This window comes from Protobothrops mucrosquamatus, unplaced genomic scaffold (assembly GCF_001527695.2).
Source record: "Protobothrops mucrosquamatus isolate PMUCROS unplaced genomic scaffold, P.Mucros_1.0 scaffold69, whole genome shotgun sequence".
NCBI lineage: Eukaryota > Metazoa > Chordata > Lepidosauria > Squamata > Viperidae > Protobothrops > Protobothrops mucrosquamatus.
Window position 1 is genome coordinate 452,681 of NW_015386447.1, and position 26,979 is coordinate 479,659.

A 26,979-nucleotide genomic window follows, 5' to 3' on the forward strand; every position below is an offset into this window, starting at 1 on the left:
TTTTCTGAGATTGTGGATTTGGGGTTTTCATGAGCTGTAAGCCATAATCATCACAGTTATGACACATCACGGCTTGAACTATCTTGCTTTGCATGTAATGAGTCTATCTCATATATTAGGTTCACCTTTTAAGTTGCATTACTGAAATAAATGAACTTTTGCACGATATTCTAATTTTTCGAGTTTCACCTGTATATTACTAAATTCTCAAAAACGATAATGCATATCTTTAAATTAGGATTTTAAAATGTTTCTTAATCCCTTTTTTGTTTTTATGACTTTCAGCCTAGGACTAACAATAATGGACTCTATTTTCTATTTAGCTGTTTTTTATAAAAAGGTATTGATGGAAAATAATTTATTCTCTATAGAAGATAATTTAGATAGACCCTGAATTCCCAGCTTTTATTCAATCTTCCAACGGTCTCTTTCAGAATTTATACTGGGAAACTACAGATGCGGCAAAATTCTAAACTTTGCAGTCAAGTTTTAGAAGCAGCAATCAGTTCCATCTGAAAACATATATATTTAAATAGGGGAAAAGGAAACTAGGAAGTCTGACTTATTAACCACTGCAGAGGAGCCTTTTTCGGCACTTAGAGGGCTCTATGATAGTGAAAACTGACAACACATGTATTTCTGTACACTCGAAAAGCTGAAACAATCGCTTCTTCCGTCTCTTTTGACCGCAACTTGTCTATAGAATAACGAAAAAGTAGAGACGACAATCCTACTTATGTTAGAGTGCCTCCACTTCTTGTTAGGGTGGAAGTGAAAGCTGCACCTAGAGAAAGACCTTGTTTTTCTAAGACAGATTTAGTCCATGCATAGATTTTCAACTTATAATCGATTTTAAGTTGGGAAAGATACGTTACTTTTCTCTATCCATACTACCTTTAGATGAAGATCTGATTTGAGCAATAATAGTCTATGAAGTCAATTTATGCAGTTTGTTACTCATAGCGTGCATCTCGTCTCGGGATGCAAGGTAACAGCCGCTTTTCAAAATGAAAAGGCGGCTAGATCCCCTGGCAGGCATCTTAATGAGCAACTGACTCGCCCTCGGCTTGATACCTCAGCTGTGCTCCCTCTACTTTTTCGCAGACCTTTCGTGAGTGACGACATCCGGGCTGCAGCCGCCTTCACTTTGCAACGTGTGGGCGAATGAATTGCCTAAAGTTCATAACCGCTATTTTTTAAACACTGAAATATGAAGCAAAAGTAGTATTTCATACAAAATATTTGTAGGGGCTGAGATGGAGAGAATAGTATACTAAAAAAATTCAGTTCCAGGTAGCTTCAGATATGCTTAGCCAAGTTATATCTGTTTTTGGCATAATCTGCGGTTTGCAGCTATCCTTTTTGCTTACTGAATTCCGTGCAGTTTAGCAAGGAAATCGTGAACAGAAGCGTCTGCGCGAAATAATATGAGGGCGGTCTTCCCTGCAATCCCCGGCGCCTTCTTCCAACGGCCAGAAGGGGCGGGCGATGAAGTGGCCCCTCCTGATTCCAGAAATTCGCGCCCCAAGTCTCCGTTCAGACGCCCTCGCGAGTTGTGCAGGCTGCGCTTCTCGCTTTGCAAGAGCGAGAGTAATGCGATGGCGAGCGCCCACCGGCAGTCGTTGAAGCGTTTCTGGAGCCCGGATCGCATTAGCCCCGAGCGCGCCGGCAGGTGGGGGACACAAAAGGGGGCGGTGTCGCCGGCGTGACATTTCAATCGGTCGTCCATCTTATTTTTTTTTTTCTTCCATTCCGCCGCCTCTCCTGCTCTCTGCTTACCAATATTCCGAGAGGAATGAGTTTGCTGGACTAAAACGTTTATTGCTAGTTTGTAGTTATGTGGGAGGACATCTAGCGTGATTAGTTTAAAGTTGCGTACTACGTACTGGGGCGTACGCTGTCAGTTTAATCCAGTAAACGTGGTTAGTGGTTTGGCGTCTCGCGCCAGCAAGGCACTTGAAAGCGAAAATCGCCTTCAGCCCCAACTAAACTTAGTTAAGCCTCCCTTGAAAAGGTCGGATGGTGATGGTAGTTAAAGTGTTGGACAAGTTGGGGAGAAAACCAGGTTCTACTTTGCCCTCATTCAGAGAAGTTCATACACGAGTTCAAAACCTTGGAAGACTAAATCTCTGGCCCCGGTGACTGACTCAGATCGGATCCTGCAACATTATTCTGGGAAACGTATATTTGCCTTCATTTGCGATAATTATCATTCATGAGATGCACAACTAACCTGTTTTCCATCCTACCCCCTGCCTCAAAAATCCATCAGTTTAGCCATTCTATGCATCTGATGAAGTGAGCTGCGGTTCATGCCTTTTAATAAAATGTGATACTTGGGAAAAGAACAGATATGCTGCTCATTAGGAAGCAAAGTGAAATACAACAGCCAGTATAGCAATAAAAGTAAAAAGAAAGTTTCCCTCAAGTTGAACTCATTGTGAATGCATGGACAAGTCTATATAGGTTTCTTAGTAGTAGTATGCAAATGGTCCCCTCTTACCCTCTTCTTGAAAAATTTTTCAACTGTACATTCCTGAGCCCTGGAGTTTCTAGTATTTTTTCATCCAAGCACAATTAGATCTGACTCTACTTAGCTTTTCAGTAATGGTTAGATTCGGCCACCTGCTGTGACAGTTTAATAAACCCATTGTTTATAATTAATATTTTACAGATGTATCTTGTTTTATTTTCAAAGGTCAAAACAATTTATATGGAGGTCTTTATTTGTTTTAACTCTACAATAACAACATTTATGTCTTCATTCTTCACTATACATTAACTTAATTATATGTTCCAGCATTACTTCTATCTCTGATCTTCAATCTCGGCATATACCTTGCTGTAGTCGTTTAACCTCAAGTTCTGATGAATTCAGAGAATGGATCCACCAAAATGAAACTATTTTGCCTGACCAGAAATATTTTGAACAAACTCGTTTGATGCTCATAGGCTACTTGAGAATTGAAACACCAGGAAAAAAAGATAAGATGATGGATGGAAGTGTTTATTTGCAAGATAACACTGGAGCACTTCCCTGTGTGGTATGGCACTAAGATGTTGTTTATCTATCCAGTGCTGCTTAGGAGAGAGACATTACAGATCTTAGCAGAAAAAATAAACTTAAAAGTGAAGATTGGGGGTCTTTAAAATCATTCTCGTTATGCACTGGGTATCCAGTTAAATAGAATATGGAGCTGGATCAAGACCAAGTCTTTTTGTTTCTTGCAATCATCATCTAACTCTGGTGTGCTCATAAACAGGAATTAGAGACATACCCCTTGATGCTTAGCATCTGATTTTTGAAGTAACATTGATATCAAGATTAACAACCAAATATAGTATTTTATACACACACACACACACACACAATGCAGTTTGCGAGACTGTTTACTCACTTGTTTTCCTCTACTTGGTTCATTCATGCTGCTAATAAATACTAAAACTGATGTTCAAATGAAGGAAGCTTCCTATCCAATAGGATTTTGCTGGGAACATTCAAATAATATGTTGTTTTGGAGCGGGGCAACTAAGTCACTGTCTAGTAGGGTTAATATGTATTAAACCTGAATGGGATTAGCATGATAGGTATTTATGTATCTACAAGTTTCAAATAAAGGTTATTTAGCCTTTGTATAACTAATGTCACTTTTTCTCTTTTGGGCAGTTCCTGCATTTTAAGCTTGAGTGGCTAGAACATCTGTCACTCTTCCCTAGTTGGATATATGTTCCCCAGATAGGCGAGGGCACAACTGGATATTTGGAGATCCTAGAAGAACCAATTCAAGTACTGTCTGAACCAGAGAAGAATCTTAGTACCATCCCTGTTTTCTACTCTGGGACAGCTGCAGAGCTGCTCAGTGCCAGGTAAAGATTTACTATTATTTAGGTTTATTGATCACTCCATTTCCTAATCTCATCCATTTGCTTCCTTAATTGTTAAGAAAGTGATGATGGAGACATCTTAATTTAAATACACATTTTCCAAGAAAAGGTGTGGCTTCTTTAAAGAAACACAGATGGGTGTAACACATCCCTATTTATCTGCAGGTATTCACTTTTGTGTAACTTCTTTTTTTTAAGTTTTATTAATTTTTAAGAATTACAATCTTTAGAGCTTAGTAAACAATATGTTGTCTGGGTTCACATATTTAACATTAACTTCTTCAATATAAGTCTATACAGTACTGCACAATCCAGTATTTTTTCCCTGATCCTCCTTTCTTCCCCATATTTTTTCCATTTTCCCCTCATTACACAATCACAATTCTTGGTACTATTGATGTATACAGAGTTAGATCTTCATCATATTTTACTAATATTATACAAATAACAATATCAATTCATCAATATCCTGTTTTTCGTGCTCTTGTTAAGGTTTAATTTCCCATCAATATTTAAAGTATCTTTGTCAGTTATGATTTTCTCAATGTTAATTACATTTATATAGCTAAAAATTTTATTCATACCAATCCTCTTATTTTTATATTTCCCATATCAAAAGAAGAGGAAAAATAATGCTATTTTTAATTCTAAATCATATCTTTCATTATAAAAGTCTAAATAAATCTAAGTGTCATCCGTTCTTTTAACCATATTCAAACAATTACTTAAACATATGATGCCCCTTCTAATAGGTCAAATCTTCTAAACTGGGGCTATAGGGATTGCTGTCAATATGTAATAATGGTTGGGCTTTACAACCATATCACTTGACAGTGGAAATTCCGATTCCAATTGCCATCCTAAGTGAAGGACTATCTGTAGTGGAACAGTAATGGCCATCACCCTCTCTTGCTTAATGATCACAATGAGGACTGGTAACTCTCGCTAAGTGATAGTCATTAAGCAACATATAATATGACCACGACTTGCAATTTTACTCTTGGTTTCTGTATTGACTCTTCTTGTCTGAAGCCAGCTGTGAGATACACAAAAGGCAATCACTTGACTATGGGATGCTGCCACAGTCATTAGTGCAAGAACTGATTGCAAAGTTACTTTCTCATAATAATAGCTTCAAATGGTTGCTAAACAGGACAGTGATTAAGTGAGGATTACCTGTAATCTCATTAACTGCCACTAATGGCCATTGCTGCTGGGTCAATCACCTCATTCAGGGAACAAATAGAAGAGATAAAGAAAAAACAAGACTCCCAGACTCCAATGGAAGCTATTGAGCAATTGAGATGGAACTAGAGGCTCTGGAACTTGTGCAATAATGTGCCTAAATGAGGAAGCATTTGTGGTCCCAGGTGCCTCAGCCAATTGCTGCAAGATTTCAGTAGGCTGCTCTTTTTATAAAACAATGTTTTGTAACTTCTTTTCATCTGTAGTATAATTTAATTAGTATCAGCCAATGGATTTAATTTATACCCTATACTTTGGGAATAACCACTAAACATCTACATTCACCCTACATTTGGGAGGTAGGTCTGAACTGAGGAAGGTCAGACCTGGAACTTGTAATGAAATTGTAATACTGGTAACTAATATTCATAAATCATGAGTTGGTTACAGTAAAAGAATGAGATTGCGTTCATGTCCTCTTTGTGAGATTTTTGGCAGCATCTGGTTGCCCATGATTAGAAACACAATACCTTATGAAATGTACATTTTGCTGATCTGCCATGACTCTTTTTGCTTTTTTTAGGCCTCAGAATAAGAATACAGCAAAGGTGAATGTGGCAGGTGAACTAGTCAGGTTGACCACTATTCTTTATTTCAACCAAAAGATTTTCTTCTTCCTCTTCCTGAAGTGTTTTAGTTCTTCTGCTTGTGTTCCAGTGGTAGTACAAGTATGTTTATTTACTATATGTTTATTTTATCCTTTATTCAAAATAGAGCTATGCCTTTTCTTAAATTGCTACAGAGAAGTTGGTTGATGAATAACCACCATGACCAATTATGAGGTTCATAGGCTGAGATATATTGTTTTTGAGGAAGTAGAAGTCGAATTGGTCTGCTAAGATGTTTGGAGGATAATGATGATTTTGCTAATCATGCATCACAACCAGTGTGGGTTGGTTTTCTTCATGATTAAATTCCTATTGGGCTTGGGAATAGCAATAGCACTTAGACTTATATACTGCTTCACAATGCTTTACAGTCCTCTCTAAGCGGTTTACAAATTCAGCATATTCCCCCCCCCCCAATCTGGGTCCTCATTTTACTGACCTTGGAAGGATGGACGGCTGAGTCAACCTTGAGCCGGTGAGATTCAAACTGCCAAATTGCTGGCAGTCAGCAGTCAGCAGAAGTAGACTGCAGTACTGCATTCTAACCACCGCGCTACAATGGAATAGTAAAGGTAGTATCTAATTATACATGGGTTGCCTAGTAGTACTACTCGTAGATTACATTGTTGCTCTTTCTCTTAAAAGAGCCCATACAATATACTGGAAGGAAAATCAATAAAGCAGTCTCCAGTGACAATGTGGAATAGGCCTTCATTGATCATATGTACTTCAAGTGACCTTAGAATCAGAAAAGCTCCACAGATTTTCTTACAGGTGCTGAATTTTGACATTCTCCCTGATTTCTCTATCCTAGAAGGCTCCCCACTTGGTTTGGCATCATGCACTACAACTGGGGCACAAATATGTCCTAACTGACTTGAAGATATCTTGCCTCAAAAGTGCTGGACAGAGTGTTTTCAGAGCCAGCTCTTCATCATGCCTTCTGCCTTACTGCAAAGAACAAACAAAGGAACAATGTCTGGATGTAACTTCACAAGGAAGATCCATGGCACCAGTTTCCACTATGCCTTCTATGCAGCCTCAAAGCTTATTGAAAGTGCAGAAGGAAGAAATGATATTGGGTCCTGTTAGAAAATCCGAGCTCATCTCATATACAGTAAGTAAATTGTGACACCTGTACAAAGAAAACTTTGTTTTCAACCTGCACTTGAACATTTCTTCAGACATGACTCTGGTAAGCAGTACAAACTATAGCATAACCTTTCATTATTCTCTTTTCAGGGTACTATCACTCAAGTGTTAAATGCCCAAGCTGGCCTCTATGAACTAGATAACAAACACATACTTTGCCTTGCTTATCGGCAGATGTTGAATACTGGCTGCGGATTCCGACCAGGAGCATGCATAGAGGTGAGTTGGCTTGAAGTAGTTTACAGTCTCCATTAGAAATGCAGTCTTAAAGAAAGTAGACTGTGTGAAAAGAAGATAGATAGGATAAGAGGCTGTTTCCAGCTACAGTGCAGTTATGACACGAGAGGTTTCTGATTTAAAAGCAAGAAATCCTTATTGGATATATAAATATTTTATTAGATTTTATACAAATAGGGAAAGGGTAGGATTAAGGAATTCAGGATAGGGTAGAGGGAGGTACAGTAATGGGGTAATCCCCAACAATAATCCCATGCTTTAACAAGCAAACTACTGTCCGGATATACATATTGAGTAAACATAGTTTGTATAATACTAAACAATTATAAGTAGAGTTGACTATAATCATATAATTAGAAATTAATAGATAAATACAATTCCTCTAAGTAGATAACCATAATTAATAAAATATCAACTAATTCTAATTATCACCACTAGTATTTAAATTCAGTAGTAATAATGCTATTATTAACATAGAAGATAAAGCTTAGTTAAAAACCTATCGTTTATTCTATTTACTTTCAAGCTCTTTTCTCATTCTATCGTATTTCTAACCATTGCTAAAAATTTTCCCAAGTTTTAAAGTAAATTGAATCTTCTTTCTCTTTCATCTCCAAAGTTAATCTATCAATTTCTGCACATTCTAAAATTTTGGTAATTATAGTCTGATCAGATGGTAGATTTTCATTTTTCCAAAATTGGGCAAATACTATTCTTGCAGCTGTTGAAACATGTAATATTAAATAATCATTCTCTTTACCATAATTAGGTCCTAGTATTCCTACCAAAAACAATTCGAGTTTAAATTCTATCTGTATTTTCGTCATCTTTTCCAGCCATCTATGAATCTTAGACCAATATTTCTTTCCGTTAGGGCATGTCCACCAGGCATGGTAATAAGTACCTGGCTTTTGTTTACATTTCCAACAAGTGTTCGATACATTTTTAAACATTTTCGCTAATCGAACTGGTGTCATATGCCATCTATAAAACATTTTATATAAATTTTCTTTGTATGAGGCTGCTTTTGTAAGTTTAATGTTTTTATCCCAAAGTTTTTGCCAGTTTTCTAAGTCTATAGAATATCCACAATTCTTTGCCCATACTATCATTGTTTCTTTTACTTGTTCTTCTTCCATCTTCCAGCTTAGCAGAAATTTATAAAGTTTCTTAATCAAGTTTTCATCTGTTTTTAAAAGTATTTTATCAAGTGGAGTCTGCTCTTTATAAAATCCCGTAGATTTTATATCTTTTTCATATCTTGTTTGAATTTGCAAATAGGACCACCATGTTAAATCAATACCTTGATGTTGAAGGACTTGCCTGTCTTTTAAGTTTTCCATCCTTATCCAAAATATCTTTATAACTAACAAGTTTGTCGTAATTAATTAAGTTTGGGTAAGCGAATGCTTCCATTGTTGAAAGCCACTCAGGTATTTTCGTATACATTTTGTGTTTAATTCTCTCCCATTCTGAGAGCAATACATTTCTTATGGCATGATTTTGAAAGTATTTATGTGCTTTAGTTTTCTCATATCATATAAAAGCGTGCCACCTAGTTGGAGATCATGTCCCTCTAAATAGAGAAGTTGTTTGTTTCTCAGTGTAATCCATTCTTTAAGCCAAAGCAGAATAGCTGCTTGATAATACAGTCTCCAATCTGGGAGTCCAAAGCCCCCTCTGTCTTTAGATTCTTGTAACAATTTATTTTTAATTCTTTCTTTCTTTGCCATATAAATCTTAATATTATTGCATTTAAATCGTCGAAAAATTGAGCAAAAATTTCTTGCTCAATTTAACAGGAACTGTTTAAAATAGAAAAATTAGCTTTGGTAAAATGTTCATCTTAACAGTCGCTATTCTTCCTAATAGTGATAGTTGGAGATTTTCCCACTTTTCCAAATCTATTTTTATTTGTTTCATTAGTCTCTCATAGTTATCCTCTTTTACTGTTGTATATTTTGCTGTTAGGTAGATGCCTAGGTATTTAACTTTTTTAACTATTTGAAGATTTGTCTTTTTGGCGAGTTGGATTTTCTGTTTATCTGTTAGGTTTTTTTGTTAGTACTTTAGTCTTTTCCCTATTTATTTTCAGTCCAGCCACTTCTCCAAATTTCTCGATTTTCTGCAAAAGTTTAACGGCTGTTTCCAGTGGCTCCTCTAAAATAAAAACCAAATCGTCCGCAAAGGCCTTAATTTATATTTCTGGTCTTTAATCTCCAGTCCTTTAATTTCCGTATCCTGTCTGATATTTCTAGCCAACACCTCCAATGTAAGAATAAATAACAAAGGGGACAATGGAGAAGGATGTATTCTGATGAGGATTGTGTATTGTGTTGCCAGTTAGTTTCATGACTGACTGTAAAGCCAAAATGAAATAACTACTGTGTGAAAATTGTTGGAAAATCTTTTAAATCTTCAATTTTTCTTTATGCTTTACATGTTAGCTCCGAGATGTCCATCTTTTGGAGATGCCTTTACCAACTATTCCTGCTGTTTTTGGAGCTTGTTTACATACTACCATTGTGCTAAAGAGTTTTTCAACATACAGCATATTACATCAACCTGTAAACTGCTTTGGAAATTATTATCTGCAACTACTCTTGCGTTATAATTTAAGCCTGTCACTCTATCTTTATCTGGTCAACTTGCTGGAAATATTTGAACAAAGGTGTGTGTGGTTAAAATCAATGGCATATAATAATATGAAGTTGTATAATCTTTCTTCAGGCAAACACTTAAGGGCTGGTACTAGTTTTCTATAATTTAAGATAATTCTTTTTTCCTGCAGTTTAAGACTAAAAGGGTGCATATGTGCAATCCAATGCACATATGCAGAGGGGCACATGTAGGCACCTCTGCAATTACAGGTTGCACACAGTCACATGCAAACTGAGTCCCCAAGAATTGCAGCAGGATGCAAGTCTCCATGTACTCTGGTCAGAGGCTGTGGAACTCCCAACACTACAAATACAGGCCCAAGAAATAAGGTAGCAGTTTCTAGACAGACAGCTCTCAGAGTGAGTGAATAGGACAGTAGCAGCTGATTTTTGGCAGAGAACAGGTTGCACTAAGAGATTTTGAAGCTCTGAGAGGGAACAAGGAAAAAAATACTTCAATTCATAAAAGACCCAAAGGTGCTTTTTCAAAAGGCAACTGGGCTTTGTTTTTCCTTGAAGACGTTTCTCTTCTCATCCAAGAAATGTCTGCAGTTCTTACTGAATGGTGGAGGATGGAAGGATGTATATTCCTTGCAGTCATCTGGTCGTTAGCATTCTTTCTGAGAGTTGTTGAGGCCACTTGGAAGTTTATTCAGGGTCACCTGAATAGTGCAAATGAGTGTGGAGCCTTCTTAAACCTCTCTGAGCTTGGTTGCAGATGTTTCATTATTGAAGTAAGTAATATCATTAGTGCTAGGCCTACTTACCTGATGTTACCTACCTGATTTGGTAATGAATACAGCCAAGCTCAGAGAACATCAAGGACCCCACAGTTCAAACCTACAAAAGCAAAGATCTGTTATTCTAGAATGCAGAATATAAAAAGTAGATTTAAATTATGTGGCAGCAGCCTCCAGTTGAACATTAAGAAAGCCCTCCTAGAGCAGTTTGGTAGTAAAACAAATTACCCAAAGGGACTACCTTTTATTAATTGTGTCCAAGCATAAGACAACCCCTTTGTGGATGTTTTTAATCTGTATTCCTCCATTGAGCAGATGGTTGGATTTCAGAGCCTTTGTGATCCTTTCCAAGTCTGTGATCCTATTCAAACAATATCCAAGGCCTAGAACTTCCTTATATTGTATAGGCCCAGAGAAGAATTTTTCTCATATGTTGGTAAGTAGCAATGTCTAAATTATAGGAAGTGATTATTAGACACAATACAAATATTGAGATAAATTTTGAGTATTTATCAATCTCCAGATTTGTTTGATTTTAATATTATTTTAGGCTCAGGGTCACTAGTAATATTGGCTGAGTTTGTTGGAGTTGAAATATAGCGCATCTGAAGAGCACCAGATTTTTTGGGTACGAGGAATAAATAGGATCAAGAAATTACATTGGAAGTTACTTTGAATTTGTTCTTTGTCCTGTTTTATGCTCTTCACATTTTTCCCCCTAAATTTTCTTCACCTGAAATTCATTTTCTCCCATTACATCTCTGAATAATGTAATGTTATCTTAAATCTTTCTAGGTTCTGTTATTTCACTCAGCACCAAAAATTGCTGCCTTGCTTTAACCATCATTCTCAAGAACTAATAGAGAAGTTTATTGTTCCTATTCTGAATTCCCTGCTGCTACCTAAGAAGCAGGAAAGAAACTTGCATGCAGAGATTCTGGCAGAAAAGCACCATTGTCTCCTAGACCAGGTAATACCTTTTTCCATAATCCTGTGCACTTACTGTCAGAACCTGTTTCTATTTTATTTCTATCTATCCCCTCTGATCTAAAAACAAATCTCACCTTTCCCTGGGTTCTGCCATACTCCCAAGGGGGAGGGGGGATGTGCCTGCAGGGTTATTGCTTTCACTTCCTCTATTTGCTACAAGGTAACATTTGCTTTGTTTATTGCTTCTGTGTCTGCTACTCGCTACAATGTAACCATTTGCTTCCTGCACTGTATCTCTCTCTGAACTTTCTTCTCCCTAACCTGTCAGCTAGGAAAAGTGGGGGAGAAAGAAATACAACCTCTGGAGCCTGGCTTATGTCTCCGTTCTCAAAAGAAGGTGCGAAGAGCCACTTGAGCATGGTGCTGCAACCAGAGCTGGACTGATGTTATCTCCCCTTTTCCCACGATGGACTTAACACCTGGGGATTGGCCGGTTTTGAACCGTCCGGATGAATTGTGGGGTGGGGTTTGCTTGGGGACACTTTAAAGTGTCGATCTGTAAGGAATCCCTCAGATCCTATCTATTATGCCTGCTATCAACTATTCTTAATAAAAGTTCCTGTTGAAAGAAATTGTTTCCAAGAGTTCTGCTTTCTTAAGATGTGGGGTTGAAGTGGGTCCTTACACTTACCTTCTTTGTGGAAATAACTTAACTCCTAACCCTTTTCCTAGTACCAGATTCTGGAGCCACCGTGTCAGATTCCACATTTTGTCCAACTGTATAGTATGGTTGAGAGGAGCTGCTGGGAAAGCTGTGTTCCATTGCAGCAGTTGCATTCTGCCTTGAAGATCTGCAACCTAAATATACAAGAACTAAATTGCAGATTGGCCCAGAATTATTGCATTTTGTCAGCTGAATGTTTTCATCCACCATTGGTAAGTATGACGTTTATCTTCTCAAAGATTGAGAGAAAGAATAGTCTTTTGATGTATAGTAAACTCAGAGAATAAACATGAATTTACTCACTCCCGTAATACTGTCCGTGTGTGTTGACTCCTGGCAAATGCCAGGACAAGTCCTGGAAGCTTCTTGACAAGATTTCAAAAGTAATTTGCCCTTGCCTCTTTCCTAGGACTGAGAAGGAGCTAAAGTCAACCAGCTAGCTGTGTGTATGAATAAAACTCACTGTTTCCAGGTTTCTAGCCTAAATATTTTAACCACGACTACATCAAATTAGTTGTCAGGCTTGCCCCAGCTAGGTCCCTAGGAAAGAAAGAGCCTTGACTCCATTTGATTGAAGTGATAGGTTCTTTTACTAAGAATTAGTGTTTGCAAACAAAACAGGTTAAAACTAAAGATCCCATGTAAAAGGTTACAAAATTTTCCCCTTCCCCCTTGACTGGTTCATCTTCGGACCAATGGTGTGCCTATAGCAGTGATGGCGAACGTTTTAGAGGCCGAGTGCCCCAAACTGCCCCGCCCCGCCCCTGCTCCACCTGCGCGCTCCCGCCCTGCTCCGCCCTCACCCCACCCGCCCTCAGGGCCATCCATGGCCTGCTGCGCCATGGTGGCCACACTTTCCGCCTGTGCCCTGCAGCATCATGTGGTGCCCAGCTGCCATGTGCTTGGCTGGGCTGCTCCGTGTGGGCCACACCCGGGGGTGACTTTCCTCCAGGGGGGCTGCTGGTGAGGAGTGGGCTACGGGGAGAGGCGGGGCTGGGGTGACAGTGTACGTGCCCACAGAGAGGGCTCTGAGTGCCACCTCTGGTACTCGTGCCATAGGTTCACCACCACTGGCCTATAGGTATTTTGGGAACTACTTGGATGTTTGGTGCAATTTGCATTCCTTTCTCAGGCTCTGTGTCTTTGAAGACTAAACAAGCTGGTTCTCACACCTCTGGGGTCTGTCAAGTCTATCATCCCTTCTCCCTTTTGTTCACTTCTACTCCTTATGTGCCAATTACCTATTTCCTCTCCTTCCCCTCCCCCCAACAACTGATGGCAGAATGCCAGAGAAGTATCAAACTGACATTAGTTCTCTATATTGTAAAATGTTTTGTGGTTTAGATACTCCTAGAAAAATAGAGCATAATTAATGAATAGTTGTATTCTTTTCCTGTCAATGGTTAATAATCACCTTTTATTTTTGGGGTGGGAGAATAGCTGTTGCTTGGAATGCTGGAGTATTCCAGTAGTGGTTCCCTCCAATTACGAGACAGAAGTGACAGTCTTCCTTGTATAATATTCCACAAAGATTGTAGACCATTCACTGACACATCACTAATAGGTATGTTCAGTATTTATTTGACTGAGTTTTATCTATAATTTGGGGAAAATATAGAGTAATGGCCACTTAATATTAATTAATATTAAAGTGAAGCTACCTATCAAGTTGTCTGTCTGGTAGTCTGTGCAATTTTAGCTGATAATCTTATTTTTTGTCCTATTTGAATTATATTGTTTATGTAGCTAGAAAAGAGGGAAGTATCAGCAGACTTGAAACACAAGTTTGCAGAAGTGCAGTTTTTTTAAGGAAACAGCTTTACCCAATCCTGCCATAAATAAAATGAAAGTATTCTCTTTCTGTTGTGAGATGATTTTGGAGAAAAAGAGGACTTTTCCTGTGATCTAGGGACCTACACAAGCCTGAGGTTTTATTTAAAGCCATTTTAAAGATAAATTTTAGTTGACAGTGGAAGCCTCTCATGGTGTATATACATAAAATGTTCATCAGCTTTATTTTGATGCCCAACAGTCAGCAGAGTGAAAATAGTTCTTCTGCAAGCAGTGTGTGCTGTTTCCACAGTATGGTATATGGAAGTGAAAGTAGCCAGTTCTGAATACTGATGAAGAGGGAAAGGGGAAAAAAAAGTTATTTGGGCAGTTACACCAACAGCATGTAGAGAAGAGAAGTTGCCAATCAGTGTTGTACTTCTGGGTTGTGGGAGAGCCACTGTGCACTTTTCATCTCTGACTGAATCCAGAAACAAGATGCAGAGCACAAATTGCCCTAACAGCTAACTGAATATAGTACTTGTTTAACTACAAATGCTAAAATTCTGAATCTCATTGGAATGAAGCATTGCTGACATTCCTTTAAATCAAACATTGGAAAGTTATTCTCCAATAGTACATATACATAATGAATATTTTCATCTGATGAGGTTCTCTAATCAAAACAAAATATGCTTCTAATACATATGCTCAGTAGCTACAAGCAATCCCAAACTTATTACTATAGGGACAACATGACAACACTGGGCTTTTTCTCTGTTCTTTTTGTTGACATTAGAACTGCTAACAATAGCAAGAGAGTACAATTTCAGGAAATAATAAAAGCATAAATTAATGATAAATACTGATGATGAAGGATCTAAAGATCTTACCTTCTTCAGAATCAGTGGTGAAGTATATAAAACAGTACAGTTCAATATTGAAACAACAATAGGGTTTAATGCTAATATTAAACCAATGAAGTACTTGGAAATTTACTGAAATAAAATAAAATATTTATTCAAAAATCTTTACCAATCTGGAAAAATATAACGGCTGATACTTTAAGATGAAACAAGTTAACCCTATCTTGGTTAGAAAGAATTTTGGTAGTAAAATGAAGTTCCTACAAAAGATTAATTATTCATTTGAATTATTCTAGTTAATATTGAAGAAGGGATATTGATTAGTGACAAAGATAAATATTCAATTTTATGTGCTCAAATTAAAGTCCCAGGATCAAACTTGCAATTTTGAAAGATGCAACATTTAATTTAATTGATTTGATTTGACATGACCACCCACTTCAAAAAACTATTGTGGCTTAGAAAATCCACAAAAAAGTAAAACATTTAAAACAATTGAAACATATATAAACAGGCAGCCCTGTCTAAAACAACTAGAATGATACACAGTAGAAAAATACAAAAGGTCCACCAATAGATCACACCCACATTAACTCTGGATGGGCAGAAATAATGGAAGATAGGCATTTCTTCAATAATTGGCCATGAAGGGCTTTAGAGATAACAACCAGCATCTTGAGTTGCACCTGGAAATCTACTGGCAGAATAACTGGGTATACTGGTTGTATTAAATTATACGATCAAGCTAGTTGTTAGATCTGGATTACAAGTTGTATTATATCACCATATGATTGGACTATAATAGAAGGAGTCGGACTCTCAGAAGGTTTGCATAAACATTTCTGTTGTGACATAAGTAGAATTGTATCTATTGCATAAAAACATTAAATTATAAATAGCCTATTAAACGTATGGGGAATGAAAAAAGAATAAAGCAAAGTTTATTCCTTTTTGGGTCAATACAGAACATAGAATCATAGGGCTGGAAGGGACCTTAGAGATCTGCTGGTCCAGGGGTAGGCAACCTTGGCTCTTTTATGACTCGTGGACTTCAATTCCCAGAATTCCTGAGCCAGCCTGTGCTAGTCCAACCCCCTGCTCAAGGCAAATGTTTATCCAGTCTATTTTTTAAAAAGCTCTAGTGAAGGAGCCCCCACAACTCTAGGGGGCAAGCTGTTCAATTGATTAATTGTTCTGTCAGAAATTTTTTCCATAATTCCAGGTTGAATCTCTTTTTTAACAAGTTTCTACCTATTAATATTGTTAGTTCAATATTAAATATTTGTTTTCACAAAAGCAACAGTGGAGAAGTAATAGTTTATAGACTGTGAAATTTAACTATTAAAAATAAGCTCTTTTTACACTTTTCCCCTAAAATAGTCAGAAATATCTAGTTGTTTCAGTATCTTTAAGCAGTATAGTTCAGAAATAAACTACATAAACAAAGTGATATTTTTAGAGATTGGAACAGATTTGAAATGCTTATAACACAATACATTTGCTGGTTTATGTGCAAGTTGTTCCTGAAAGAGGATGTATTTCTCAGCTACATCTATCATAGGGATAGAGACGTAAGGAAAACATTAGAGAAAGGAAGTGCTGCACATCATCTTAGGAAAGTTGGAATATAGATTTGATAAATAACCCTTGATTGTTTGGATCTGAAGTTCAGTGAAGCATTCATCCTTTCTCATGGATGATGACTCTCCTATCCTCCAACTCATCAGTTCTTTTAAATGAGTCTTCATACCTATTCTGATTTAGAAAACATGACTGTCTTTAGGCGGTGAGTAGAGATGGGGAGATTGCAGAGTTTATACTAGAGTGTATTAAAGAAATAGCAAAAAAAGTCATGTCAATTATTCACTGTCTGCCAAGAACAAACTATTTTTTTCCCAAGACCCACCTTAGCAGAGGTGCCTCTGACTAATTCTAGCTTCAGGTGTAATGAGAGAGAAATAAGGAATTGAAGCTTAGTATCACACCAGAAGCTAGAATTGGTCAGAGGCACCTGTTAAGCGCCAAGCAAATCAGGAGATCCAGGCGGTTCAGTTGGGTAAAAGGATTTATTGGAAGCTTAAGCTCACTAAAAGGATCTGAACTACTAACAGCTAAGAGAAATTAGAGGGAGATAAGAGTAGAAGGAATTCAAGGTCAGCTGGGCTTAGATCTTTTGTGGGCGTGAAGGGATTCATGACTGCATTTGACCCTTCCCTTGGCCTCAGCCTGGTCATATCCTACATCACCTCTGCTAAGGTTGTCTTGAGGAAAAATGTTCCTTCTGCTTTCTCTGCTATGTTTTGTATAGTAGTCAACTTTGCTTATTACTGATAATTTCATTTTTTTTCAACTACAGGGTGCCTCCTCCAGGTGAATATTTTTCAGCTTGTTACAGAGCAATTTCCTCAAAATGACTTGTCTTCTTCACAACAGCCAATTACAGCCAAGCATATAAAGAAAAAGAAAAGGCAGGTATCCTTTTGTTTAAACTTATAAAGTTTAAGAACAGCAGAGTCATAGAACAAGTCAAAGGTGCAGATGAAAAAGTCAAATGTAAAATATTGTTTTAGAACTATGAAGAAACCTAATATGAATAATTGTTGTACTAATATGGCTCATGTTTAGTTCACTGAATTTTGAATATTTTCCTTTATTCTGATTTTCTCTTGATTAAAATAAAAAGTTCCATCCCAATTGTTCTCTGTATGTTTGGAGTTTGGTGTGGTCATGTCACATTGCACCTTATAGCTGAATCTCTTAGCAGTGAAGTTCCATTCTCAACTGGATCTCCCTCTGACGAATTATCCACCCATTCTGTTTCTCTAACTTTTTAATGAAAGTAGTATTATATTCCTAACTCTGGTTTCCTAGTCTGCTCTACCTTGTAAGGCTGACACATTGCAGGTGTTTTGCAATAGATCTAACTGAGAATGGAAATGGAGGAGCAACCCATTATAGGACACGCTTTGTCTATTACAGAAAAATCATTATAATCAATTGAGTGTCCTGATTCTGCAGTTTGTTTCTTTCTCCCTATTACATCTCTATAGCTGCAGTCATGCTACTTTTCTGTCCTCTTCACAGGCTTTATGTACAGTTTTATTTTGAGGATGTGAAAGTTCTTCATATTCCTGAAAAGAGAGCCAAAAAAAGTCCTCATATCTATGAACAGACCTCCTATGATGTGAAAGACAGCGGCAGTTCAACAACTGATCTGAGACCCTCAGCAAGGAAAGCTAAAAGCAAAGAAAAGGGAATTGAAGAATCAAATACCAGGGAGCCAGAACATTTCAGGAACAGTACTAAGAAGATCACCTGTGTATCTCGTCTGTTTTTGCTGATTCAAAAGGAAGGACTTGCGTGGCGCAACTACTTTCACAATTCAGAAAGCAAGTCTGAAAATGGGAAGACAATGCAACTCTGCTTTCAGGCCACAGTTTTATGGATGGGCAAACCTAAGTTATGCCATAGTCTTGGAGAAAGTGAAGAACAGGAGGAGCTCAAGATTATTACTTTTGAAGACACCAGCGAAGCCCAGCAGAAAGTAAGGGTGAAGTGAAGTGGAGAAATGCCACATGATTGCATTCATTCAGAATGTTGCATTCCTGTTGTTCTTCTATAATCATCATTGGGTAATGTGTAGTTATCATCAGTGCATGAGATCCAGAACAAACTGAATGACATCACTTTCTACTTTTTCATTTATACTTCAGCTCTTTCATACAGACTTAAGCCTATACCTCAAAATATATTAATCAGCTTAAGATTGGACTATCTTCAGACAGATCTCTGCTCTTGCTGTTAGTTCAAGAAATATATAATAATTTACCCTCTTTATCATTTTTTATTCTCTTTTTTTAAGTCATATGTTGTGGTTGTCCTTAAATGGACCAATGGATATTGTCCTTTTCTGCTTGTCATGGTTTCACAAAAGGTGTTTTAATTAAATACTAAGTTATCAGCCTTTGTTGTGCCCATACAGCATTCTCTACAAATAGTAAAGACAGCGCCAATCAGTTTTGGCACATATGGCCATGCCCAGTTTTATCCCCAAGTTTTTACATGCTGTTCTACGCAAGCTAGGAACTCTAATCTAGAACTTAATCTTGCCAAACAGCATACTGTGGTTTATATCTCACTGCCAACACTCTTTATGGTAAAATTTGGGTTTCATTTGTTAATGGACTTCTCAAATTATTCCCATTTCAGGTATTGTTACTGTTTCTGAAGAACTCTCTGCATTGGTTCCCATTTCTACATGTTGACCATCTGTACCAGCTCATTCTACCTCAGTGCACGGTAAGAGTAAAAGAAATTGTGAAATTTATTGCTGGGCTTCTGCTGATTTACTCAGGAAGGATAAAAACCAGTGATTGGGCCTTCTAGTGCAATTTTTTGTCTTTCATCATTCCTTGTAGTGGAGGTGTCTGGACGTTTTGATTCTGCGGTAGGTCTCAGTTGTTTTTTTGTTTTTTTTTCAGGATTTGGATATTTTTGACAAAAAGTGGCCGTCATTGGCTCCAGGAAAAAAATCAAACTTGAGCTGTTCCTTTTTTCTGCCATTCCCAGATGGGGCCTATGTGCATCATGTGAGACGGATTTCTCAGGTAGGTTAATCTGTGTTTCTGCCAGTCCTTTCTATTTTGATTTGGGAAGAAAATGAACTAATTAACAGAGAGTCCTAAGCATGAGTAGAAGCGAACAATTTTAATACCAGCACAGTAGGTTCACCATGTGAAGGGGCAGAGCAATGGATGAATGTATTTATTTTTTCTTTTTCAGCCCATGTCAGACATGTTAAAAAGGGAACAAAAAATGTTCTCCATTGCAGAAATACTCAGTCTGAGGTAAAATATATTTTCTTTTATTTTACTGAGAGATTTACTGTGGAAATTGTAATTATGGTGTTTAAGGAAATGAAATGGAATACAGGTACTCATTGCTCTACTTTTTAAAAGTTGTACGTTTCTGGTCTGCATTGTTATCTTGGCTAACAATAAAATATAAACTAATTCTGAAGCACAAGATAGGAAAGAGTTGGAGAGAGACACCAGGCATATCCAGGCTGCTTGTTCACACTAAACTTAGTTTGCTTTAATTCAGTTAAAGCAAATTTTATTCTTGCTTTTTGAGTGCACAAAATCATAATTTAAGATTTAGCTATCATTTACACTACAGCTAGGACATAATGGGATTCTTGTGTATTCTGACAAACAAATGAAGTCATTGTTATTCTTTGCAAAAATTACAACTGAAACACTCAGCTAAAAATAAGAAAACCCAAACAAAGTGCTAGCTTGCCCCATCCATTTTCCCTCCCTTTTTACTGTTTTTGCTGGAAAGAGAAGAAGACTCTTTGAATATGTGCATGCATGCTCATGTTTTCATGTGAGTGTGATCTGTGTATATGAAAGAATATGCATACAGAGAAGGATCTGTTTACTAAATGGGTTTTCTTATTTTACAGGGAATTACTTTTAACAAAGTTTTTAATTCAGTTACTATTTCTCAGGTCCTGTCTTTCCTTAGTGTGGGGCTTCTAACGCATATATAAACATACATACGTGTGTGTGTGTGTGTGTGTGTGTGTGTGTGTGTGTGTGTGTGTGTGTACGCAGTCTTGTGGCCAGTAACAGTTGAGATCTGTTTGTTGGGAAAAGATAGAAGGCATTTTCACTGCATATTTATAGATTTTGGAATTGGCGTACAAGAGACATCTATCTGACTAATGAGTTGATTTCAGAAATTGCTGCAGATCTTCCTTTTTAAAACATAGTTTTGCGATAGATATGATAAAAATGTTTTTAAATGTGTGGGCACAATTCAAAGTGATGATGATACCCTGATTGTTTAGTGTTAATTTACTGGGATATTATAAAAGATTGGACTTAGTTTTAAGATCTTTAAAAGAACCCTTTCTCTCTGTTCCATGATTATCAAGCAAACATTTGGCAGGCAAAGTCACTTTTCTTCAGATAGTGTTAGTATTTAAGAAGCCCAAATTTAGCACTTTTGGTGACTGATTGAGATTGGAAGCAAAGTTAATCTTAAATAATTGATATACTACCTGTATCTGTTATTTTTTCAGTATTTAAAACTAGGATGCAGAAAGTACCTTTTAAATTTGTTGTTGAACTGAATTTTAATTTAGAAGATGCTGATATCTTACTGATTTGATTTTATTTATGTTATTTTTAATCTAGGGTTAGTGTTTTTAATCTAGAGTTATGCTTAAAACTATAGTTTATACTTTTCAGTTTACCTTAATCTCTGTTTTGGATGAAAAGCTGGAAATGTAGTAAGTTAAATGTTCCCTCATCAGCTCCAAAGGTTCTCTGGTCTCTTTTTCTGGAGAAATAATGGAAAGAACTTTGTGTGACTCTCATTCTGGAAAGAAGACAGAAACAGATGCCTGTGCTCAGAAAAAAGGTAACTATTTGGAAAATGTGTATATTTATAAGCATTGCTGAGATAATGCTGTGTGTGTGTGTGTGTGTGTGTGTGTGTGTGTGTGTGTGTGCGCGCGCGCGCGTGCATGAGTAAACTAACCAATCTATTCAGAATATATTGGTGAGAATTACTCTGCAAGAGGAAAAATGAATTTTCTATAGCCTAGAGCTGAAGTAGTGTTAGGGTCAACCTGAGAGCAAACTGTCTTCTACCTATTAAACTGTGACTGTGAGAGAGACCTTGGAGTTCTAGTGGACGATCACTTAACCATGAGCCAGCAGTATGCAGCAGCAGCCAAAAAAGTTAATACAATCCTGGATTGTATTACAGATCACGCGAGGTATTAGTACCGCTTTATAAAACCCTAGTAAGACCACACCTGGAATACTGCAGCCAATTTTGGTCATCATATCATAAAAAAGATGTTAAGAGTTTGGAAAAAATTCAGAGAAGAGCAATTAAGATGATCAAAGGCCTGGAGACTAAAACATACGAAGAATGGCTGTAGGATTTGGATTTGGCTAGTCTAAAGAAAAGAAGAAATAGGGGAGACACGATAGCAGTATTCCAGTATTTGATGGGCTGCCACCAAGAAGAGGGGGTCACGTTATTCTCCAAAGCACCAGAGGACAGGACAAGAAACAATGGTTGGAAACTAATCAAAGAGAGAAGTAACCTGGAATTAAGGAGAAACTTCCTAACAGTGAGGACAATTAAACAGTGGAATAGCTTGCCCCCAGAAATCGTGGGCACTCCATCACTGGAGATTTTTTAAAAGAGGCTGGACAGTCACTTGTCTGAAATGGTATAGGTTCTCCTGTTTAAGCAGGGGGCTGGACTAGAAGGCCTCCAAGGTCCCTTCTATTCTATTCTATTCTATTCTATTCTATTCTATTCTATTTAGGTGGTCTCTTGCCCTGGAATTGTACTGTAAAGCTGAGCATAGCACCTACACATGATTCTTCAATTCTTCTGGATGTCTATATTCAAGCCGCTTTTGTACCATATCTTTGGGGTTTGTTGCCTGGAGCTATGATTTTGTTTCGGGATCTACAGTGCAAAATTTCCAGGTATGTCTTGAGCTCGAGGTACTGAAGCATCATGTTATTATTCATCATATATGACATTATTGATATCTGCTTGCCTTTGGTAGTACAGGTTTTAACTTACAACCATTTGTTCAAAATTATACCAGTGATGAACAAAGAGACTATAGTAAAGCAATTTATAGGATTTGCTTCACTCCTATTAGTGAAAAGGGGTCAGGTTTTGGTCTTTGATGACCAGACTATCATGCTGCAGTTTTTACTAATGTCTTGGCCACCACTTGGCCACAGAACAGAAAATGTGTTTTGTTTCACACACAAAATATACTTTGACTTAGAAATCTAGTTAGACTATTCTGAGCTGGTTCTGATTGAGTTGAAACTGAGTTGTTCTGGGCTTTGGCAAAGAGACAATCTGGAGAGGTCTTACAGAATAAAGCAAGATTAGTGCATCTCATCTTTTTCTCCCTTCCTTTCATAGCCTGTGCTCTAGTCCAGAGGTCCCCAACCTTTTGGGCACCAGGGACTGGTTCTGTGGAGTGAGTTTTTTCTGCAGACCGGAGGGTGCATGGTTTTGTGTGCTGCCTGCATCTCACGGATGGGGCTTTGCTTGTTTTTGCAGACCAGTACTGGTCCCTGGACCTGGGGTTGGGGACCCCTGCTCTAGTCTTTCCAAACTATCAGCACTTTCCTTCCTCCTATCTTCTCTTGGTTGCCACTATCACTCTCGCATTCAAGTGTGATGGGCCTGACCGCCTTACTTGCTCCCCTTGTCAGTCTTCTCAGGCCATTTATTCTCCAGAGCTGCCATGCTTCTTCAGGCACAGTGTACCAAAATGCCCTATCGGCTCCTTTCTCTGCTCTTCTCAGTGACTATTTGTTAATATCTCTGGAAATTCCCTGGATTCTTGATTACATAATTTACTAGATATAAATGGGCTGCCTGTTACTAAAAATGGTTGTGTTTTCCTTCCTTGAGCTGCCGAAACACTGAAGCCATACAGTATTTTCAGGAACCACTGAAGCCACACATTTTTAATATGCACCCTGTTTTCATCAGTTCCTAAAAGTGTTGTATAGCTTCAGCTCTTAGTTGGCTCAAGGAAAGACAAAGCCATCTGTCATTTTTAATAAGCAACTTGTTTGTAAGTATGGATTCCGACTTAAAATCCAAGTTAAAAGACAGAGTTAGGGAACTGAACTTGTTGTTAACTCAGGTACTGTTTGTACATACTTTTTTTTTTTTTGCTTCTCCATGACCGTTCTCATTGGCTCTTTATCACATTTAATTGTACTAGTATCCAAAATCCATCTTTTTTCATTACAGATTTGGAAATGTCTATTGTATTTTTATTGCCTCTAGTGACATGTGTGTTCTGACTCCTCCATCTCACAATTCTCCAAAGTGAGTATCAACCTCAGAAGTTAGCTTGAAATTTTTTTACTTCTCATCCAACTGCAGAATTTGATGAAAGCCCCTTTTTCTTTTTTGTTTGCAGACATCTGGATTCCACTCCTAAGTTTCCAATAGATTATTTATCCAATGTACCACTTCAGCCTTTTAATCTGGGCCAACCACAAGTCATTTGCCATTTGACATGTATCCTATCTTTATCCATGCAATGGTTCTGTGATCTCTGCAACATATTCACAGAGGTATCTAGTCAGCCATATTTGAATGGGAATTCCTAAGCTCCTTTCCTCACGTGATAATTGCTGTATTGTATTGTTTTATTGTTTTGCATGAAGTAACATATGGGTCATTCAAACTTCACACCTGTAATCTGAAATCGGAGTACCATATAAATTTTTATACTAACGTGACAATTAGCCCAATTTTATCAACATTTTCCCTCTTCCCAGGGAAGGCCCAACGAATGTAACAATTCTTGCTCATCACATACAGGAATGATTAAAGCTACAGCTAAGTAAGTACTTGGAAAGAAATGTCTATCACTGCTAATAATATTTTTTTATTGTCCGGATATATTCATATAGGAAAAAACAATAATGCATATTCACATTATACAATATAGAATGTTGAATAGTTTGCTCATTTTGTCTATATAAGTACTTAATCCTGAAATCTGGCAACTTTTTGGTGTACTGAAATTATTTTTTGATCAAATATATTTAAAATCGAGTAGAAGTGATCCTCAACTTAATCGTAAGTCATGATGGTTGTAAAATGGGTTGCCATGTAAAGCAACCGCTGTGGCCCTGAAGTGAATCCATTGTTTTGCAATGGGAGGATTTTGCCAAAAATTAGAAGTAAATGCTGGGTTTAGCAAAAACTTCATAAAACACTCGCAGGAGTGCGAGGCACTCCAAATGGCCATAAATACAGATTGTGTGCCCGACATGGTCACGTGACTGGGAGAGGGGGGCTGGCCACTGGGACCTTGGAACTGGGTCATAAGTAGCTAGGGAGGATCTAGCATAATTTTGAACAGTTGCTAAGCATCCAGTTGTAAGTCAAGGACTACCTGCTACTCAAATTATTATTTTATGACATACAGAATAGAATTACAGATATCCATTATTCTGAATGAGAATGTGATATATTTATTTTAAATCCCACTTATTATCACAGAATCCTAGTAGAAGATGGAACAAGTGAGGTTGTGGTATTTTGCAAGAACCAGCAGGCGCAACAAGTGTTGGGTTTGAACCCCAAGGAATGGGAGGTCCTGCAAAATCATATTCGGATTAAGGGAAATATCTGCATTCAGCATAATGAAATTAGCACAGGAGCTAGGGTAAGTGGTTTATTTTGAATTAGGAAATTTAGTAACCACTTGGATTAGGAATTTTACCTAATGATTTTGAGTGTAAATCAAGGCTATTTATCTGATTTTGACAGATGCTGGAAGAGCAAGAAGATCTGCTCACACAATATTTGAGAAACTTATGCAGAAGTCCAGTTGTCTGTCGCCCCATAGTGTTGACTTTCAGAGTGGATAGAAAATCTTCTAATACAGGTATGTTATATGTCTTCAATCTCACAGAATGCTCTCAGTGCTAAGGAAAAAAACTAGCTTTTTTTTTTAGAAATCATGCCAGCTATTCAACTATTCCTATATGTTGCTTCACTATAATCAATAGAAATTACTTAACAATATAGAAATCCTGATGCCTCACTATAGTCCTCAAGTTACTACTTACAAATCCCAGAAGCTTCAAAATAGATGAATAAAATGCCAAGAAAGTTGCCAAATTTACTTCAGTATGCCAGAATTTTCATACCTAGAGCAGATACCAGTTTAACCATTCCCTGCTAGGAATTAAATTGAGAGGTTTAGGAGAAAAATTCTAAGGCCCGAGAGGCTGATCTGTATTACAAAATGGGTCAGGAAAATTGTTCTTATATTAATTGGAACATCAACAGTTAGAGATGGAGAATATTGATCACTATGTTTTGAGTTTTATGGAGTTGAAATCTAATCTGAGGAAGGATAAGAAGGCTGATTTATGCAAATGGAGACCATTGGTACTGTATATTGTAAAAAATACTGTATGCTTTTGTTCAGATATAGGCAAACTTATTTCCTGATTTTTTTTTAAAAAAAAGATTTTAATAAAGGCAATAAGTAGAATTCCACTGCACATCTTAATTGGGCAAGCAAAAGATGGGCTGTTAAGAAATATGAAATATAAATATGGGCAATTAAGAAATATGGGCTAAGAAATATGAAATACAAATATGCCAAAAACTATTGCACTTGTTTGTTCCTCCACTGATTTTCTTGACAACAATGACTAAAAAAATGAAAAGGGTCCCTTTTATATCTTCTCCCCACCCTTCTACCTAAATTCTAAGACACCCAGGAGCTGGCTGAGATAGTGTGCTGGTATTATTTTTAGTGAGAAAGAGATGGATTATAAAGTTCTCTTTTTTAAATAGGATCGGGACAATTGAGGAGGTTTTTCTCTAATGAATTAGAGTTCTTAAGTCGAATGAGGAATCGACCAAATCTGGTATGTCTTAATATCCAGGAAACAATCTGAAGAACAGGAAGAGGAGAAAGTCTAATTCCTCTGGAGGAATTTGTGTAATTCCAGTTTGTGTATGTATTGCAAGTTTGGAGATACAATTATCATTAATAAGCTCAAGTGTGAAGGATATTGTTGCAAACATTAAAATGTGAAAATATTTTTACATAAAAAAATCAAGCTTTTTTTCCATTCTTTTCAATAAAATACAAATCAGTGTTGCCTTATAATTAAAGAGTTTATTTTACCATTTGATTAAACCATATTTTGTTGTCATGATTTTACTCTTTGTGTACTGAGAAAAGTGCATTTTTATGTAAAACAGTGACTACTTTTTGCACATACTAGAATCAGGAAAGGTATAACAGATGATCAAGCAAAAAGATAGTTTCCCATTCATCGTTTCACATCTGCTTACAACCAAATAAGCATTTATCCAAATTGCCTTTGCAATTTTCTTTTCCTAATATGCTATTACTTGCACTATATTGTTAATAAAATCCCCCAGAATAGCCAGGAATCCACCTAGGTTTATTACATCCCAATTCACAGAAGTTAGGACCAAATAGAGCTTAATTTGTATAGTAGTTTTTTGAAGCCATGAGAAGAGACATTGGTATAGAACAGGGGTCTTCAAACTTGGCCCTTTTATGACTTGTGGACTTTAACTCCC

At 37.2% G+C, this 26,979-nt stretch overlaps 1 protein-coding gene across 1 annotated transcript; it reads left to right on the plus strand.

Moving 5' to 3' along the window:
• Positions 1-1,598: 1,598 nt before the first annotated feature.
• On the plus strand, positions 1,599-26,457 carry CTC1 (CST telomere replication complex component 1). Its single transcript, XM_015812107.2, has 23 exons — positions 1,599-1,672; positions 2,801-3,044; positions 3,668-3,867; positions 5,654-5,798; positions 6,553-6,855; positions 6,981-7,109; positions 9,575-9,798; positions 11,323-11,497; positions 12,190-12,393; positions 13,622-13,745; positions 17,174-17,285; positions 17,902-18,361; positions 19,027-19,116; positions 19,299-19,424; positions 19,600-19,664; positions 21,140-21,246; positions 22,172-22,337; positions 23,641-23,718; positions 23,813-23,969; positions 24,177-24,241; positions 24,907-25,072; positions 25,177-25,294; positions 26,218-26,457. The coding sequence occupies exons 1-23, from the start codon at positions 1,599-1,601 to the stop codon at positions 26,319-26,321; spliced, it is 3,636 nt and encodes a 1,211-aa protein (XP_015667593.2). The 3' UTR covers positions 26,322-26,457.
• Positions 26,458-26,979: the final 522 nt, after the last annotated feature.

Coding starts and splice junctions, on each gene's coding strand:
- CTC1 (XM_015812107.2), top strand. CDS start 1,599: ATGGCGAGCGCCCACCGGCAGTCGTTGAAGCGTTTCTGGAGCCCGGAT. Junction 7,110..9,574: donor GACCAGGAGCATGCATAGAG/GTGAGTTGGCTT, acceptor TTTACATGTTAG/CTCCGAGATGTCCATCTTTT. Junction 12,394..13,621: donor AATGTTTTCATCCACCATTG/GTAAGTATGACG, acceptor GTGGGAGAATAG/CTGTTGCTTGGAATGCTGGA.